The following is a 20,120-nucleotide window of genomic DNA, read 5'->3' on the forward strand; positions in this document are numbered from 1 at the left end:
TTCACAACTGACCTAGAAAAGTGATAAAACTATTTATTTAATCATATTCCATTCTACCTATATACAAAAAGATATAGTTAAAGGCAGAATGCAAAGTAGGCTTTAAAAACAAAATACTTTATTAGATATTGTTCTCACCTTAAGAGATGTGATAACGTAATTGATTCCCTCAACCAGAGCAATGCCAAGTAGCAGAAAGCCAGGGTCATCGGCATTGACATTCTAATCTCTCCTTTCTTCATTTTCTGTAAATATGAACCAGCATCCACTGATCCAGACCAGAAAGATTTTCCTGTGGAAATAATTCACGGTAAAAGTAAGCTAACCCAAACTACAGAGTATACTGGATCAATACACAAAGGAGGTTGTACCTGACCAAGTCATATCCAAAATAAACCCACTGAACTCAACGGACTTTAGTTGTTACTAACCTATTCATTAACTTCAATGGGTCTACACTGAGCTTGACATGGATGGTTGGGTACAACTCATTGATAAAAAGGAACTGAAAACCTATCATAACATACAGTCATACCTCTGGTTACAGACACTTCAGGTTGCGTTTTTTCAGGTTACGGACTGCCGAAACCCGGAAGTACTGGAACAGGTTACTTCTGGGTTTTGGTGGTCGTGCATGAGCAGAAGCGCCAAATCGCAAACCCGTGTGTGCACAGACGAAGGTTGCGAACACTGCGGGTTGCGAATGTGCATCCCACACAGATCATGTTCGCAACCCGAGTGTCCACTGTACTTTGTTCCAAGACTAAGTGGCTGCTCAGTTAGCTTGCTAACATTCTGCCACAAGCAGAGAACAGACATATACAATGCTCAAGCAACTCAGCCAAACTATGCAATGCAGGCGAAGCGTTTTAATTCTCCTTAAATCCTATGCAAGTGAAAACTTAATAGTGTGTCTGGATTCGGGGGGGGGGGTTGTTTTCAAATCTTAATAGCAAGTCTCATCTCACATCAATAAATGCATTTTCCTAACTAAACAGATGGGAAATGGAGAATGAAAGAATAAAGACAGCTGCCGAAACCACAAATTAGAGCTTGGCTCAAAAGGTGTGTGCGAGCACATCGGCAGATTACACCTCTACAAAAGATTTCCCTTCTCAGCATAGCCAGGAGGATAGCAAGGGAAATGACGTAATCTTTAAAGCTTTAAAACAAATTATTACGTGCAAAGGCAGCTTCACTTAAAGTACAACTGTTCTATACAAGTAAACCTTGTTCTTGGCTAAAAATAAAGCAGAAAAGTGGATCATCTAGAAAGAACTGACACAAGCTTTCTTACAAAGAGGAAAACCTCAAAAAAAGATCACTTCACACCAATGTGTGCAGAAGTGATACAGGAAAATTCAGCCAATGAAATACAGCAAGCCTGCAACTTATGCAGGGGTTACGTTCCAGGGATCGTGCCTAAAAGCCAAAATTGTGTATAGCCAAAACCCATTGGGTTCAATGGCTGTCCCCTTTTCACCCATTTTTATTTTAAAAAATTGCTACACACATGAAGCTGAATTCACACAAGTTAAATGCATGTAAATTGCAGGCTTGCTAAATGACAATTTAATGACGAGAAAAGGGAAGAGAAAAAAACTTTAATTGCTTCTGCCTTTTGGAGACAAAGCGTAAAAAGATTGTAAATCAGCAGTTATCATTTCCAGAGACTCAGATTTTATACTGCTAATAGGGCAGGTGGGGGCCAGTATTCTACATGCAGCTTACACACAGAATCATAGAACTGTAGCATTGGAAGGGGCCATTAGGGCCATCTAGTCCAACCCCCCGCAATGCAGGAATCTTTCACCCAGCGTAGGGTTCGAACCCACAACCCTGAAATTAAGAATCTTGTGCTCTGCCAACTGAGCTATCCCAGCTCTATACACCCACGTATCTTTATACAGCTTGGGACGATGAATCATTCTCATAATGCCGTATAAACTCCTTATGAAAACAAAAAGGAATATCTAAACAGCAAAGAAACACGTAACAAGTTAGGTTGCATAATAAGAAAAAAGTAAAAGACTGCAAAGTTCAAAAATTCATGAAGGTGTTTTATAACAAAACATAAAAATCAAATAGTCTCTAGTAACCACTTTAAGACAAATGAACGTGAAGTACCATATATGCTTATTTGCAAAGCAATTGGAAGATGTAACTCCAAAATAAAATACCAAAGTGGGAAAAACAGAGGTGAAGAAAGCATTCATAGTATTATTTCTAAGCCCTTTTGAAAATTATTATATGAGCACAAGGAGGTACATGGGATAATATCGTCCCCCCTTTTATTTTCAAAACAACCCTACAAGGTAGGTTGGGCTAAGAAATGTTAAAAGGCCAAAGGCGATCCAGTGAGCTTTAAGGCTAACTAGGGAATCCACAATTTTAATCCAACACTCTTAATAAGAAAGCCATGCTAGCTTTCTATTTTTGCAGAGCTTACTCAACCCCAAATATAAATAATAACAACAACATTCATAACAATAATAGAATCACATTAGTGGCAGCCTGTTCACATAAATAACTTGCAATTAAGGTTTTAGAGAAAAATCACATGAAGCCATGTTACAATCCCAACAGTGTTTTTGTGTGCGCTCGTTTCCCCTCAAATCTAGCACTAACGATTATATACTATTCACATTTCCTATAAGACAGTACAGACAGTGATTTGTTAAAATTACTAATAACAGCAGCTCCACCGCACTGAGTATCATTTTGCCTTTACTGACTCTGAACAAAGCGAATGAAAATAGTTACTAAGAAAACACCCTCTACTGCATGGCTTCTAAAAGCTTAGAAGGAAACACAAGAGCTGCTTTGAATGTCTATTGTGTATATGTGAGTCACAGTACAAAAAGCATGAACCTCGGGTAATCCTTTCAGTCATCAGTTTCGCCTTTTTCATGTATAGACTGTGTCTCAAGAGCACTGATGATAGAAACTCTACTGCTTATTCCATATTCAGTCTGATTTACAATAATCCTTGTGTTCTATTCGTAGCCATCCTGTTAACACAGCAGCTTTGCATTTTATTTGCTCTGGATTATGCAGGGCATATTAGGCAGTCAGCATTAAACCTAACTCAACATACAATTTAAGACATGTCATAACAGCCTACGAATTTAATAGGCTTCCCAAACAAAGTCTATATACTGCACCAAATGGAGGGTTTCAACCAGCCAGCTTGGAGAACAATGACCTGGCAGTCAGTAGATATAAACATCTAAAAACCCCAAGCATCACATAATGCCTAATTGTTACAGAAACAGATTTTAAGCTCCCATTTGTCAGCCGCTAAGCAATAGGGTGAAAATATGCCATTCCTGAGTTTGAGGAATCCTTTTTGATTCCCGTCCCATTACTACTCACCTACAAAAAATTATTTTACAACATAGATACTCTTAAAATAATGTCTTAAAAGCACACTCTACAAGCAGGCAAGATCACACAATGCTGGGACGTTGCTAGGATTTGCAAGATAGAACACTTTCCGTGCTTGTCACCTCATCAATTTCCATTTGTGAATCCTACAGATTAGCTATAAATGACCAAGCTAAATAACGATAAAAGCACAGCAAACCAGTCTTCTTTAAAGGGCACATATTTTCACTCGGTCCACACACAAAAAAGTGTACATTATGCTCCCAGATGTCACCATAACCAAAAAATGCCACTCTAAAATTTCCCCCAGTTCTTACAGAACCAACCCCCTCATCTGAACTGTACAAAATATTCAGCCTTTGTACTGCTTTTCCATATGCCTTGCAACCACTTACCGTAGTCCACTTAAACAAGATTCCCCTTACTCTTGAAAATTTAACTTTACAAATCTGGACATGCTGTTGAGGACACATAGCACTACAACACTTTCAGACTTTTCACCGAGGCTGAGGCTGGAATTTCTTAATTGCTATGATTAAAATACAAACATTCTAAGTGTGCTACATACAGAAGACTAGCAAACTGCGTGGGAATTACCGTATTTTTCGCCCTATAGGACGCACGTTTCCCCCTCCAAAAATGAAGGGGAAATGTGTGTGCGTCCTATGGGGCGAATGCAGGCTTTCACTGAAGCCTTGAGAGCTAGAGGCGTCGGTGTGCACTCCGCAAGCCTTGGGAGCCCGGCGGGAACTCCGCAAGACTTGCAAGGCTTGCGGATAGCAGCCTGTTCTGGGGGCTGGGGTCGGGGAAAGCTTGGGCTTCCCCGCCCCCAGCCCCGCAAGCAAGCTCCAGGAGTGATGGTGAGGTTGAGCACAACCTTGCCTTCGCTCCCGGACCCCCAGCCCCTAGGCTAAAAACGAAGCCAGGACAGCTAGCGGGATCCATCCCGCTCGCTGTCATGGCTTCTTTACTCTTTGGGGCATTTTTTTTCTTTAATTTTTTTTCTTTATCCCCCCCCCAAAAAAAAGTGCGTCCTATGGGCCGGTGCGCCCTATAGGGCGAAAAATACGGTAGGTTCCAGGGATGGTGTGTAAATCCAAAATTGTGTATAGCCAGAATAACCCTGAAGACGGCATGTGGATCAGGCGCTCTCTGGAAGGCTTCCTGCAAGATCTTGGAGAACCCCATAAGACCTCATGAAGGCCTCCAGAGCCTACACGAGATCTTCCCAGAGCCCAGCAAGCAGGTTTGAGAGATTAAAAGGTCTTCCTTCACTGCAAAAGCCTGGCGTGGAAAGAGCTTTGAAGCTCTCCAGCTTGGATGCATCTAATTTGTGCCATTGCATCTGGCTGGCAGCCCAGAGCATAAAGCTGTGGTCATGGAAATTAAATGCACGCAAGTTGCTAGTCCACTGCATGTTAGTCATTAAGATACAGCTTTTAAGCACACCAGAGTAGCCAGAGGATAAAATGTTTTCATTTCCAAGCTAACTGTTCAAGGTGCGTTTAGTCTTACCTGATACATTGCTAGTAGAAGAAAAACCTCCCATGCTAGATTCGGATACCACATCTGTATCACTTGCAGAGGAAGCCAAGCCAAGAATTCTAGTAATTTCTAGCTCCCTGTCGACGTCAGTATCCGAGTCACATGTCTGGTTTCAAAATAAAACAGTGGTGTAAGACTCCCGACGGCACAGCTCTAAACCATGGCACTGTTACATTTTCAAAAGGAATTCCCTCTTCCTTAAAACAGTTTTATCAGGAAAATATTCTGCTGTAGTCAGTAATGATCACCAGGTTTCAATAAAACAGATAAATATTATGTGGTTATAAGTTAGCTTTCAAAGTAAAACGGCAATCTTTAAATACATGTAACAGTGTAAATATTTTAAAAATTATGTATATTGCATACAGACAAACTACACTGGGTGGAGGCAGAAATACCTTTTTAAAACTCGTGACTTGCGGGGATTGTGTGTAAAGCCAGAATCGTGTATAGTCAGAACAATCCTGGAACAGACCTTGTGTGAGCATCTCTGGAAGCTGCCACGCCAAATGGGTCTTCTCACCTCCTCACGCAAAGAGGAGAACTCCAGGCTTTCCATCTTACTTACCAGGCTCTGGGAAACTTTCTCACGGGCTCAGGGAGGCTCTTGCAATATCTCAGATAGCCCCACAAGAGCCTCCCGGAGCCTGGTAACCAAGGCTAAAAACTTAAAAGCTCTTTCCACGCCAAGGAAACCCAGTGCAGAAGAAGCTTTTAAGCTCTCCGCCTTCTGTGCATTTAATTTGTCCAATCGCAGCTGCCCGCCACATACAGCTACAATAGCACAAGTGAAATGTGCACAAGTTGCATGCTGACTGTACTAGCAAATAATCTAGTTACAGATAGGTAGCCGTGTTGGTCTGCCATAGTCAAAATAAAAAAATTCCTTCCAGTAGCACCTTAAAGACCAACTAAGTTAGTTCTTGGTATGAGCTTTCGTGTGCATGCACACTTCTTCAGATACACTGAAACAGAAGTTGCCAGATCCTTCTATATAGTGAGAAGGTGGGGAGGGGTATTACTCAGAAAGGTGGTGGGAATGGGAGATTGGCAGATAGCTGAGATGAGCAAATGATCTGTTACACAAGTCATTCCTAGCAAGTCTTGCTCATACCAATAGATCCAAAACCAATCAATGTAAGCCATCTCCACAGTTTTCTTGAAACATTAAGCCCATGTGGTATTCACAAAGATAAGCAATATGCCTATAAGTATATGCTTAAGTCACTGGCCTGATTCAGATAATATTTTTGCCCCAAGTTACAGGAGGTGGCAACAGGCCTCAGGATCACATATGCCTTCTTCCACTGTCATTGAGATGGATCTGATAATAAATTTACCCTTAAAAGAGCTGTCAACCTGGGCCAATTCTAGGTAAAAAGATGGGTTTGAGAATTGTTATCTCTGTTTTATATAATTATAAAATGAAATAATAAAAAAGCTTTACAAAAAAGGGAGGGTTGAGAACAATCTGGTTTCAGATCAAAAAAGCACCGTGGTGGATCATATCTTACTTTCCATGTGGAAGACAGCATGCACACAATCCCATAGCCCACTCACACTCCCTGTAATGGGTGTGAAAACACAATCCAAACAAAGCCACTAAGTATAATTTATTTTGTATCTTTGCTCGTATTTTCAGCATGTCTTCTGAAAACATAGCATATTTGGTTCCACCTGCTGGCTTTAATGGCCCTCTCAATAAAAGTTTTTTTTAAAAAAAACTGAACTTCTTACTAGCTTTACATTCACATTCAATAGCAAAATATTTACAACCAATGGCAATCTGAAGTAAAGATTTTTCAATGCTAAATAACAGTGGGATCACTGTTAGGATAAGATAAACTTATTGTTATTCTTTTCACCAGAGGATTAAGGTATGTTTTATCTGTCTTCATCCATGTGTCAGTGAAGAGCAAGACGTATCTAGAAAAGCAGTGTGTTAAGGCAGAGGTTTTTAAGTCCACGGCTCCCTTGACCAACTACATTCTTTCTGTGCCCCCCCCATGGGGCTCAGGAATCCAGTTACATCACCCCTTGCCTGCAGAGCGGGCAACCTCTCACCCTTTTGCAAACACTCTCCCTTGTGGAGTGTTCCTTCAGCCTCCTCCTCTCCTCTCCTCTCCCCTCTCCTTGGGAGTCCTCCACACTCCCTGGTCTCTGAGCTGCCGCCCCCACCCCAAAGAGAGGTGCCTCCCTGAGGCACCATTTGCCTGTGGCACTCATGGCCAGGGCTGCTGCAATAAAAGCTGTGCAAGCCTTTGGGATGCAGAGACACAAGAGAGCATCAGAGGAGGGAGGAAAGGAAGGAGGGACAAAGGCCAGTGTTGCCCACCACACCGCTGCCCATCACTCAAGGCACCCCAGGGTGCCACGGCACGCTGGTTGAAAATCACTGTGTTAAGGGATTGTGGCTCCCAGCTGAACAAGGTCCTCATAAAGGGTTTTGAGCACTGCCATAATGTAGGTTTTTAGTTCTAAGATAGGTTGCCTAAATGCTCTTGGACCACGTGGGCATGGAAAATATAGCTAATCACCCCTTCCTAACTTTGCACTTACCGTCGAGATATCGCGCGCAACTTCACGACGGGGCTTGTCACAATAAGCCTGGGGGCTCTTCTGAAGGTAGATTCTCCAGAACTTCCACAAAACGTCATCCTGATAAGAACAAAAAAAGTTATTCACCCCCCACGTTTGTATATGTTTATGTGCATGCAAAACATGTGGGCCTGTGTCCCTGCTCACTTTGCTGCTAACCAAGCCCCCACATTAACCCCCTAGAGCTGCACCTTCCCACCCCATGCAACTAATAAGCTCCCTTTTCAGTTTCCCAATCTCATTTCTGAAGCCACTTCTCTCTTCTATTCTGCAGCCCTATTTTGCAGCCGTTTTCATGCCTATGTCCATGCCTACTCCTTCCCTGCTTTTTTTTGCAATCCTCCCCTTGCACACAGACCACCCCTATGGTAACCTCCGGCACCTTCCTCCTCCCCCCACACATTGCAGCTCCTAAGCAGCCTTTTCACCCTCCACACTACAGTGGTACCTCTGGTTACATACGCTTCAGATTACATACGCTCCAGGTTACAGACTCCGCTAACCCAGAAATTGTGCTTCAGGTTAAGAACTTTGCTTCAGGGTGAGAACAGAAATGGTGCTCGGGCGGCGCAGCGGCAGTGAGAGGCCCCATTAGCTAAAGTGGTGCTTCAGGTTAAGAACAGTTTCAGGTTAAGTACGGACCTCCGGAACGAATTAAGTACTTAACCTGAGGTACCACTGTATTATGATGGCGCTACTTCTTCCTATTTTGCTGCCCCCTTTGTACACCTGCTTTCATCCTAACCCTCCTTCCCGTGGCTCCTTTTGCAAATCCCATTTGCACCTTCATCACTTTTTTCTCCCTCCTCCTTCCTTTTCTCAGATCCCACCTCTACTTCCATGCCGCCTCCTCCTGGGAAACAAGTGCATTTTCATTAAGCAGCACATAGATTATAATGCACAATGGTTCTAAGCTGCATAACTGCCCATTGAATTTCATAATTCACTGCCAGGCATTCCCTGGAATGGCTGCAATCACACTAACTCTAAGTCACAGTTTACAATGGTGAGCCACAATGAATCTTGGGCCTGCACACCTACCCTGTCCCCTTCTGGAATAGCTTTAAGGAGATCAATAGCTTCTATTTCCGCTTCAACTTTAACCACAGTTTAGCATGCTGCTGGTGCTGCCTGAACCCTCAGCTATGGCTAATCTGAACTATAGTTTGTTGAAACAAGGATGCTTCGTAACTCATAATTTGAAGTTGTTTGGTTTCAACATACCATAGATTAACCAGATTGTCATGGTTTGGACATCACAATAAAGTTCTGTACAGTATTCCTCCTCGTGGCTGTGCCAGAGGCTCACTGTGGTTTATCTTAACACTAAGCCATAATTTAGCATTTTGTGAGATGGGAACACTGCAGCAAGTAGGCCAAATGTACCTTGAACTGTGAAGAAACTCCTAAAGCCTGCAGTGCGTCGGCTTGCTTCGAGAGAATGAACTGAAAGCCTTCACAAATATACCATTCCCAGCTGCTTTCTAAAAGAAAAATGAGTGTTATGACTAATAGCTTGTTAATAGCCAAAATTATACCAATAAGGCATTTTAGGCTATGATCCTAAACACACTTACTAGGGAGTAAGATTTGATCATTGAACTTTTGATGTACTATTAACAGTCTGTCCCCATCTACAGTCTAGCTGTAATATTTTGTGCCAGCTGTGTGTCAGCATTTTATTGATCAAATATTGTACACTAGAAAGTGCTAACAGTCGACTTAAAAGTGATATTTGTGCTGTAATCTATCTGGAAGCAATATTGGGAGAACCTATTTATATCCAAAAGCTATGGAGAAGTCATAGCTGATTTGCACATTTTGCCAGACCGAAGTGTTAAGAAACTGATATAGGAAAGCTAGGAGCTAAACGGCACCTTAAACCTAGGTCATGGATACAACAATAGAATGTCTATGCACTTTTTTATAACAAGAATACAAAGCTGAAAATGAACAAACTGCAGCTAAAATATTATGTTCATTTTTCACATGGTCTAGTCCTTCCCCTGTCCATGCTCTAATTTTCTTAAGAGGGTCTCTTCTCCAGTCTTCACAGAGTAGCTGGAAGTGGGGAAGCAGAAAAAAGGTCCACTCTGCAGTTTTAATCTGAAATCTCAGATAGAGTACTGTGCCCAGAGCTCAGAAATTGCTCCCGCTAATGAAATTCCCTGTCACACAATGTGCCTAGAACAATGGGAGTTTTGAATACTGCCAGACAGCATTTTTTATGCTTATACATTTATGAAGATATTAGGCCAGAGATTGGGGAATATAAATGTTTCATGTTTTTTACAGCACATTTTCTTTTTTTGGCCAACATACCAAGTTTTTTCTTCTTTTTTAAGCCTCTAGAGATGGACTGTGCCCTGGCATTTGTAGTAGCATCACCAGTAATAACTTCTCTAGTCCTCTGCAAGACAGTTTTGAAAACATATAAGGTTAACAAAAAAACCACAAAAAAATCCAGAAGCCTTCTAGTCCTTTTAAACATGTATCGCAATGGAACAACAGAGATCATTTTGGGTGAGCAGGCTTCTATCTGCAAAGCTACCATGGATGTAGACTTATAAGAATCCACAACACTATCACAATGCTCTTCTGAATTCCTGGACTACATGGATAAATTTTTGGATGACAGTGTGCATCCACTTCCAGAGCCACTATGTGATTAGTTGCAGATAATGAAAACTGAACCAAGGCCACAATATTTATTACAGGACAATATTTATTACAGGTCTCACAGCAGGTGAATATATTTAATTTTTAATGAAGGTTTACACTTAAAAACTGAAGGGAATTTGGAAGTGGAAAAAAAGAAGTGAGACTGAGAATTGCTTACTTACTTCTATAACATTGTGGCATGATCTGCAGTAAAATTTTCCTTCTTCAGTAAGTCCCCAGTTGATGTCAGAACACTGTACACAAGGTTCATTGTAGTCTCTCTATTTCAAAAAAAGGAAAAAATTGAATGTAAATAGCAGCAGTCTGTTCTTTCCAAGAGTCCTTTCATGGCCATAACATTTATTTCAATATACCACAGTAAAGTATCTTATCCATCGAAGAATAACAGATTGCATCTTCTTAAATATTATTTACAGCTCAACCCTATGTATGTTTACTTGCTCCACTGTGTTCATTAGTCTGAGCAAATGTGCAGAAGACGGTACACAGTAACCCAGGTTGCAATCCTATGCACATTTAAAACTCAAGTGAATGCAGTGGGCCCTACTTCCATGTAAGTGTGACTCGGTTTGTGCTGTTGAGACACCTGATTTAACTTCAACAAATAGGACTTCTTGAGCTAAACACTTCTGTTGCACGACCTACCCCTTTACTCAATATAAAAAAGGTAAAGGACCCTGGGATGGTTAAGTCCAGTCAAAGGCGACTATGAGGTTGCGGCGCTCATCTTGCTTTTCAGGCCACGGGAGCCAGCGTTTGTCCACAGACAGCTTTCCAGATCATGTGGCCAGCGTGACTAAACTGCTTCTGGCACGATGGAAACCAGAGTGCATGGAAATGCCGTTTACCTTCCCACCGCAGCGGTACCTATTTATCTACTCGCACTGGTGTGCTCTCGAACTGCTAGGTTGGCAGAAGCTCAATAGAAGAGTGTATACAACAACAGCACTACGCTGGGAACCTTAACGCCTGAATAAATACAGTATTGCATCCTTCAAAGAAATGGCTGTGTATCTCCCCCAACCAGGGCCAGATTTAGGTTTGATGAGGCCCTAAGCTACTGAAGGTAATTATATGTCCAGCTGTCCTTTGTCAGCGACAAATTGTCGCTGTTTTTTGTGTTGTGTTGAATATATGCTATATGGTAATTTATGGGCACCCTATATATAGAAATGAGCAAACCAGTGATATTTTTTGGGAGCAGGCAAGCAGGCGGGGCCCATTACTTACATCATAGGAGCCTACACAACACGAAACACTGTTGCTGTATGTAGGTTTTATTTTATTTGTTTTTTTATCTTATATTTTGGAAATGTACATCCAAGAGTTTTTTTCTTTAATTTTTTTTTTGGGGCCCCCCAAGTGAGTGGGGCCCTAAACTATAGCTTGTTTAGATTAAACGTAAATCCGGCACCGCCCCCAACCCACATCCTCCAGACCCTCTTTTGGTTTTTTTAACAGCTGCACGGAAGGCGTTGTTCAACAGAGGAAGCTTTCCCCAGTCTGGTGCAGGAGGAGATGGCAGCTTAACCTGTTGAACTGTGCAGCCTGCTGGGAAAGAAGTGGGAACCCTAAACCACTCCCACTTGACCCAAAGGGCTTATTGCTACGCTCGTGTCCTGTCTGCATCCCTCGTGATACTCAAGCCCAGGGCTTCCTGCCTGCCCCACATCCCAACCCTCTATCCTTCTCAGGGGCAGCTGAAGGGACCCTTCCCCTTCCTCTTTGCGCCCCAACCTCACCGCGTCCTCTTCCTCCATGGCGCGCGGAGCGATCACCGCCACTGCGCCGTAGTAGCAACCATCCTGCCGCCGCCGAGCTCACCGAAACAGCAGCCGGCCGGGAAACGAAGCCTCCATCCTTTTCGTTCCGGGGATGCCGCTTGCGCACATTTCCCCCTTCCTCTGCTCTAGCAAGGGAAAAGCAAAGCAAAAAAGCAGCAAATAGGCTCGAAATGCACGGCGACGGGGGTCCTGTTTCCTCTCCTCCCACCACCCCTTCTCTTTTTTGCTAAAAGGAAATCCCTGAGCGAAATTCAGACAGTGTGTGTGTTTTGCTTTACGCATGGACTCCGTCCCTGAATCTGCTTCCTCCATGCGCCTATAATAAGTGAAGGGAGCTGCAGCCTCTGAGCGCGTGCAGACTGCCTTTGCTCTGGAGCCCGTGCCTGATTGTAGCCTCGCTTAAAGGTAAAGGGACCCCTCACCATTAGGTCCAGTCGTGACCAACTCTGGGGTTGCGGCACTCATCTCGCTTTATTGGCCGAGGGAGCCGGCGTACAGCTTCCGGCATGACGAAGCTGCTTCTGGCGAACCAGAGCAGCACACGGAAACACCGTTTACCTTCCCGCCGGAGTGGTACCTATTTATCTACTTGCACTTTGAGGTGCTTTTGAACTGCTAGGTTGGCAGGAGCAGGGACCGAGCAACGGGAGCTCACCCCATCGTGGGGATTCGAACCGCCGACCTTCTGATCGGCAAGTCCTAGGCTCTGTGGTTTAACCCACAGCGCCACCCGCGTCCCTTACCCAGACCTAATTCTTTTAAATTAAGTGCGTAAACAACACAGGTTTGCACGATGCTGACTGAGCCTGCTTTCGCAGAAGGACTCAGAAGGGCTTTCTTGAGAAGAAGCCCAGCACCACCAGCTAGTTATGAAAAAGGGCCACGGTTTCCACAGCAGACTCTATCTTGTAGGCTTTAGCCTGTATTTCTGGGTGATTGTTAGGAAATTTAACACAGGGACATCAGTTCCCCGTGCGGAGGCGACAGCATCTGGTCCGCGTTAGACTTGGCAAGTTTTCTCAAGGGTGCCGCTTTGTGCTTTTAGATGGAGAAAGAAGACCCCTCAGACCAAAGTATTCACTGGCGGCGATTGGTGTTAAAAACTTTTCTTAAGAGAAGTATACTACAAACAACACAAAAGCTTTGCTATATATAAGACTGTATGTAAATCCCATATCCACTTCACTTCTCTGTCTTGGATTTCACTGTAAGTGTTTGAAGAATGGGTTTTTCACGTTCACAAGAGTGAACAGAAACAAATGCTTTAAGCCACTTACCTGTATTTACTAATACTAAACAAAGTAATATCGTTTTATAGTAAATATGTTAGTTTATAGTGAAGGTACTTTAATTGCATTCCTGGGGTAATTCTAAAAATAATAAACCATCAAAGTAGTATTAAAGCGTTAATCTAGCCTTTGTCAGGCATGGTGGCTTAAAACACAAGTTTCTAATTCTTATTTCAATAAACATTAGCAGGCGTAAACCTACTACCTGTGTGTTAACCTTTTAAAAAATACTACAAAGCTCGTATTTTTTAAAATACAATTCTTAAGCACTGAACAATTCAATAATAAAGCAAATATGTGTACAATTGTTCTTTCATATACAAGGTTTTTAATATCATTTACAATATATGAAGAAAAAAACAAAACACTGGTCAAAAGATTGGCTGTTTGTAGTGTTCTTTTTAACAAATTTGTTGCAATAACATGACATATTATATTACAAAGTATACACGTGGCATTATCCAATGAACCACTGCTTAAATACATATGTTAATTAATTTAAATGTGTGAACTTTTTTTTTAAAAAAAGGCTAGAATTAAGACTGAACGAAACAATAGCAGTTTGCACGGAACAGTTTTCAGAGGATGCTGTACCTTGCAAGAACAAAAGTGTTTTTCACACTATAAAGATGGGGAAGAAAAAGAATTAAACTTTTCCCTGAAGATGCCAAATAAATCCATAATTTTTGGGGAGCTATGGCAGAATGTTTGGGCAGATCAGTAGTCCCCACATTCATGTTTTTGACTCAGATGTGAGCCAGCAGGAATACTAGAGAGTTCTTGCAAGAGATTTATCATCTCTTCTGACAGACATCCATATACTTAGCCATGCAGAATGTACTGTCTATGCTAGACTCACTCTCATTACTGTCATTAGCACAAACAGGGACAGCTCAAGAGTATTTTGTTTTGTTTTGCTGCCATAAGTGGAGCAAAGTGATTACCGTCCCACACAAACTAAGCATGTGACCCACACCCTCCTTTCCTGTGGCATTGCGATGGATTCTGGGCTGCACTTGGGAGTCCATGTTGAAAGCAAACCAAAATGTACTCATTTTGAGTTCATGGCGCACACCTCCATTGTCTCCTGAGAACTCAATGAGTTCATATACTAATTGGAGCATGATAGGCATTATGTTGCCACTGGTGGTTCCCAGGTCTGCCTGTATGCTTCAGCCACCAGATCAGAGGACCGACAAAGGCTGAAGTGCATCTGATGATCCCTTAAACAAAACCCATTCACACTGCTCTGATAAAGGAGTCTTCTTGCTAGCCACACAAGTGCCAAGTGTTCAGAAATCAGAAGGGATTAGAGCTTTAGAGGCAGGTCGTAAATACTAATCTGTAAATGGAGCACATTTCTTGTTTCTTGTTTCTTTAATGTGGTTGCCATCCTGCTGGTTGGTTTGGGGAGAAGGAGGACTATGGTGCAGCAATCGCTCAGCAGTCCTGCAGGAAGGCAAAGATGACCAATGTGCTGCTTTAACTGCACATATAAAACAAATGCCTCTGAAATGTTTCCATAAATGGAACCAAGTCACTCTAATTAATAACTGTGGTCTTTAGAGGGCATGTTGAGTGAGTATACAACTTGCACCGTATGCTTCAGGTATTTTTCCCCCCACATAATATTGAAAAACTGCATTTTCCTAGTTCACATTTTGTCAACACATTACAAGCAGTGTCATGGGGAGAGCATGTGATCGACCAAGCCAACAGGCCGACAGACAGCTAGCCCAAGCCACGCACTCCAGCAAGTATTGTATGCATGCACCTATTGCTCTTTTGAGTGGTTTGAGTGGGCAGTGAACAGGTCCCAGGTAGGGTGATGAATGAATGGCGGCAAGATGTATGTTCCCTTACCTAGACTCTCCAGGTCAGCCTGCTGCCCTCAGGCATGGCAAAGAATGCTGTCCCGTTGCCAGCACTGAAATTAAACTCAAGTGCCGATCTAGTCGGCTTCTGTGACCACAGCAGTCTTTGATGGGAGATAAAAGTAATCATTGTTAATGGGTTGTAGCCAGTGTTGCAGAGTAGAGTCTACTCAGCGTAGACTCATTGAAATTAATGGACAGGATCAGCTTAGATACATCAATTTCAATGGGCCAACTCTCAGCAGCACTGTCTAGGCTCCCATTTACTTTGCATCCACAAGCCATATCTGTCTGGATGTTCCTTTGGAAATACTGCGTTTTGATGTGTTTCCAAAACCAGCTTTGATCCAAATTGAGAAAAAGAACAACTTAGCTGTGTTTTAAACTCTTCCTATCTCTCTTTTTTGGTAACATCTGTTATTTTTTCACTTACTTGCTTCATATGTTGTCAGTAAAAATGTGGAAGTCATGATTATCGTCAGTACCCCTCACAGCTAGAATGAAATGTTCTCCTTCTGCTTTATTAATATTGCCCAAATGCCAGATTTTATTTATTCTTTTTTTTTGTGGGGATTGGCCTGTTTGTCCTATATCTAGAATGTAGAAGGTTATTGTTAGAAGATGCACAAGTGAATGAACCACTGATGTTGTGGCTGACAATATTAGATCCTATAATAGTGTTGCCAGATAAGATGTGCCATATCTTCTTTAGGAACACTATTACAAGACCTATAGGTGCCACAAAATTATTCCTTGTTTTCAATAGCTGTCGTTTCTCAAGGCCAAAGGGGGGCAACAAACCCTTTAGCTGCCCATAAAACTCTGTTAACTTTGCAGAATACAAGACAGTGTGCCTAACAAATGTTTTCAAAAAGATTTACAATACTGTATAAAAAAACACTTGGAAACAGCATATCTACTGGGGCATGTTGCCACTGATCTTAAAGGAATTTCAGAGGAAAACTGCAGCCCGAAACACCTGAACTACAACTTATCAAGAAGTCAAACACCATTGATTTGGGCCTGAATAGAGACAGTGGTTTCCTTTCCCACTGCCAATGTTAATTAACTCAGCATTGCCAATCTGATTGTTTTTATTGCATATCACCGCTTTTGTAAAGAGTCACTGTGCTTACTTACATACATTCTAGCTCTGACTGAATTACTACTATCTGTGCATCTCGCATTTCAATTCCCTCTGATCTCACTCCTTAAAACTGCCTGCACCCCTTAAAACCATGTGTATAAATACCTGCAACTGAGGATTACCCTTCACGTCTCTGATGAAGTGGACTTTAATCCATGAAAGCTTTTGGCATAATAAAATGTTTGAGTGTTTCAGGTGTCGCAAGACTTTGTTATTTTTGCTGCAACAAGCACAACTACCCCTCTGGAAATTTGTCAGCTAATTAAGGTTGAGTTAGAATTCCCAAAGGATGAGATCACAGCAAACTTGGTAAAGAACAGGACAGGCTATTGCCTTGTTTTAGTGATGGTTTCTGAGCTTCAATGATAGACAGTGCAGTCCTCTACATCTCCATTCTGAACTAAGGCCACTGAGTTCAATGGTTTTTACTTCTGAGACTGCCATTACTCCTATAGAATTACATCCTTCATGTGCTTTGAGAAGTGTGAGTAGAGTCTTACAGATATGTAAAAGCACTTTTACAATTCACCATGAATTAAAAACTACTTACATTAATTTATAAATTAAGCCTCAGCTAGATGAAAATATCTCTGCCTAAGGTTTCATTCTGTGTTGTTTTAAAATCAAAACCTAGATTCTGCTGTACTGGTTTAAAAAATGTTTTAGTTGTTATTAAGGATGTTTGTAAATTGCCTTGGAACATATATAGAATTATAGAGTTATAGAGTTGTCATGGATCCCAGCTTCTTACTCAAGGTGATTTGCAATCAACATTTTAAAATAAAATCAGCACAAATAATATCAAACCATGAACAAAACATGCCCAGACTCAACCACAAACAAAATACCAGACTAAGGTCCTGCTTATAGCCTTCCCATAGGCATTTGGTTGGCCACTGTGCAAACAAGATATTAGATTCAATGGGTGTTTGGTTTGATCCAGCAATGCACTTGTGGTGTTCTTAACAAGCAAGACCAAACCAGAAATGACCAAAGTACAAGAGCTCATTGATGAAAAGCTTGCACTATATCTTTCAGTAAATGGTTGCCATGGGAAGTCATGGGAACCACCTAGTATGTGCCATCACTCATGAGTTATGTATTTTTGTAGCCAGTGTTAATCAATTGGATTTCGTGGGGTCATTTGTCTCCACCAATCTTCCACTGACAGCCATCCAGCTGGAAGATAGTAGTCAAGATGGAACTAACCACAGAATCAGATACCATTGCCTATCAGTATTCCTTAAATAATACGTTTGTTAAGGGTGTTGCTTGCTGTTAAGAGTTGTAAATTCCCAGCACTTTGGAACTTTGATTGGACATGAAAAACTCAACATGCTAAATCAAAAGGTGTCCTTTAGGATGGATGATAAGGACTATCAATGGCTCCTAGTCAAGATGTCTGTATACTATCTCCTGCATCAGAGGCAATATGCTTCTGAATATCAGTCGCTCAGAGGTGGGGGGACAGCAGGAGAGGACTACTCCTGGTTAGCTTTCCATCTAGTTGACCATGTGTCAGGAATGAGCCAGCTCCAAATGGAACTTTACAGCCATTTGGCACAGGCTGAGCAGAGGCCAGAGCTGCCAGCATCGAATCCCTCTGACCTTGGATGGCCGGTTGCCAAGGGAACAGCTGAGAGTGGGCTGGAACACAGCCAAAGCTCTCAGGAAGCTCAAACAGGCGTGAAGAGACACAGAGACAGTCTTTCGGAACAGGAAGAGGTTGGAGCTGATCCAATAAGTCCGAAGAGTTGGCGAATGGGAGGGCTGCTGGACAAGAAGCAAAACAAGAGACGTAAGGGGCGAAGGTTCAATATCTTCTGTAGGAACCGGAAGCAGTCTTCAGAAGGGTCATCTTGAGTGAGAAGGTCATCAGCTTTGTTAGAGCTGTCCGGAGCTATCTGTCTGTTTTTGCAATAAATCCTCCTTTTTAATTACCTGCGCTTACAGTGTTATTAAGCTGGGAACCTGGACTCCTGACACCATGGTAGGAAATAGGAACCTGATCTAGATAAGCCTTTCATCTGATCTAACAAGGACTCTTCTTACATTCATTTGTCAGATGAAGATGGTAATATATTATGCTATTTTTTCTAGAAAAAGAGGTGCTGGAACTCACCTTGAACACCTCCCTTATTCTCTTAGAATGGCAATGGCGCCCACTTGAGAGGTGCCGGAACTGAGTTCCGACGAGTTCCAGCTGGAAAAAAAGCCCTGATGATATATTTATTCATTTATACCCCACCTTTCCCTGATAGGCACTCAAGGCGGCTTACAGACAAAAATAAGAGTGACTAAAAAATAGAAAACATAGCGCATTGGAACAAAAAAGTCTTCACCTGCCAGTAGAAGGCCAACAAGGAGGGAGCCAGTTTGGCTTATCTAGGGAGGGGATTCCAAAATCTGGGAGCAGCCACTGAGAAGGCCCTTTCCTGTGTCCCTACCAAGCATGCCTGTGAGGGTGGCAGGACTGACGGAAGGGCGTCCCCAGAGATCTCAAAACCCAGGCAGATTCTTAGGAGTGAATGAGGTCTTTCAGATAGCTTGGATCTAAGCGGCAGGTGCTTTTGCCAGTTCTGTGTAGCAGGGAGGGGAGAGGCCTTTCCTCAGTGCTCCAGAGGAACCACGTTCCTCAAAATCCGCTACTGATCATCCTTCTGACTCTGCACAAAACTGCTCGTTACATCCTTATTAAATCTGTGCCCATGAAGCCAGCTTTTGAAAAGCAGCAATGCCGAGGAGGATAATTGCTTAATGACAGATAATGCTTCTTGCAACACTTGTGGTTGCTTTAATACATGGGAAAAGGCAGCTGATCTGGGGATGCAAGAGAAAGAGGCTCAAGATAATTAGGCGCTTGCAACTTACACCAAATAGAAAGATCTCATCTCATTGCAATAGGTGTGGGATGAAGGCACGAACACCCTTTAATGGGAACTTAGGTGCATTAGTTAATTGTAGGTAGGCACTGCTGTGCCTTCAACTTCTCAATGATTGCAGTGGTCTAATGAGCTGAGGAGGGGAGGTATCCGTGGGTCTGTGATGTGTTATAATCTATATGGGCTATACCTTTGTGCCCACCTTCCCTTTTCCACGTTTAAATTTGTGGCAAGCAGTGTGTTCTAAGCACAGAGGTAAGGGATGGGAGAATCCAGCAGTTTTTACTGTCTCAGTTTCTCTCTTTTTCTAATCTCCACATTTCTGAAGGAATTTGAAAATTCTTCAGCAAATTTGTCCTAGTAAACACATTTTTGCATGCAGCTGTGAATAACGTACACATTTTTGCAAGCCGTTTCTCCTAATCATTTTCTCTTATATATTCATTTTTAAGCACACTTTCCCCTAATATATACACATTTTGGCGACTGTATCACAAAATATGAATCAGTGGAATTTTGAAGGCTATGCTTTGGTTTGTTTATTGTTTTTCAGTGTTTTAAAATTTGTTTGTTTTGGTAGATTCGGCTTTAAATGTACTGTATTTTTTGGTGTATAAGACTAGATTTTCCCCCTAAAAAATAATGTCAAATTTTTGGGGGCGTCTAATACACGGATACATCTCCCCTCATTTTCTTAAACCTGAGTCCGCAAAAATTGGGGGCACCTTATACATGGGAAAATACGGCAAACTAAAATTTCTTCCCTATCCAGAGTTAAACTGGGCTTACTCCAAGATAAGTCTGCATAGGATTAACCATTTTTCTGCTGTCCACAGCAATTCTAAAAACAAAAAAAACCAGCGGTTCCCTTCCTAAAAATGCAATAGGAAAGCAATACAAATTCCTGCCAGAGGCATCTCATCGCTTTCTGT

General features: G+C 42.2%; 1 protein-coding gene across 2 annotated transcripts in view; it reads right to left on the reverse strand.

The window, feature by feature from the left end:
- The window catches only part of TAF1B (TATA-box binding protein associated factor, RNA polymerase I subunit B), a 35,781-nt gene extending 23,612 nt beyond the window's left edge, over positions 1-12,169 (reverse strand). The window contains exons 1-7 of one of the 2 annotated variants that reach the window (XM_082215554.1): positions 11,955-12,161; positions 10,374-10,472; positions 9,853-9,940; positions 8,917-9,014; positions 7,492-7,590; positions 4,903-5,038; positions 139-292 (exon numbers count right to left, since the gene is read on the reverse strand). In XM_082215554.1, the coding sequence (XP_082071680.1) occupies positions 139-292; positions 4,903-5,038; positions 7,492-7,590; positions 8,917-9,014; positions 9,853-9,940; positions 10,374-10,472; positions 11,955-11,972 (692 nt within the window). In that variant the 5' untranslated portion in view covers positions 11,973-12,161. Of the gene's footprint in view, positions 1-138; positions 293-4,902; positions 5,039-7,491; positions 7,591-8,916; positions 9,015-9,852; positions 9,941-10,373; positions 10,473-11,954 lie in introns of both variants that reach the window. The other variant, XM_082215555.1, reaches the window with a different exon arrangement.
- Between the last annotated feature and the right edge of the window lie 7,951 nt (positions 12,170-20,120).

Source organism: Podarcis vaucheri (assembly GCF_965113315.1).
Source record: "Podarcis vaucheri genome assembly, chromosome: 3".
Classification (NCBI taxonomy): domain Eukaryota; kingdom Metazoa; phylum Chordata; class Lepidosauria; order Squamata; family Lacertidae; genus Podarcis; species Podarcis vaucheri.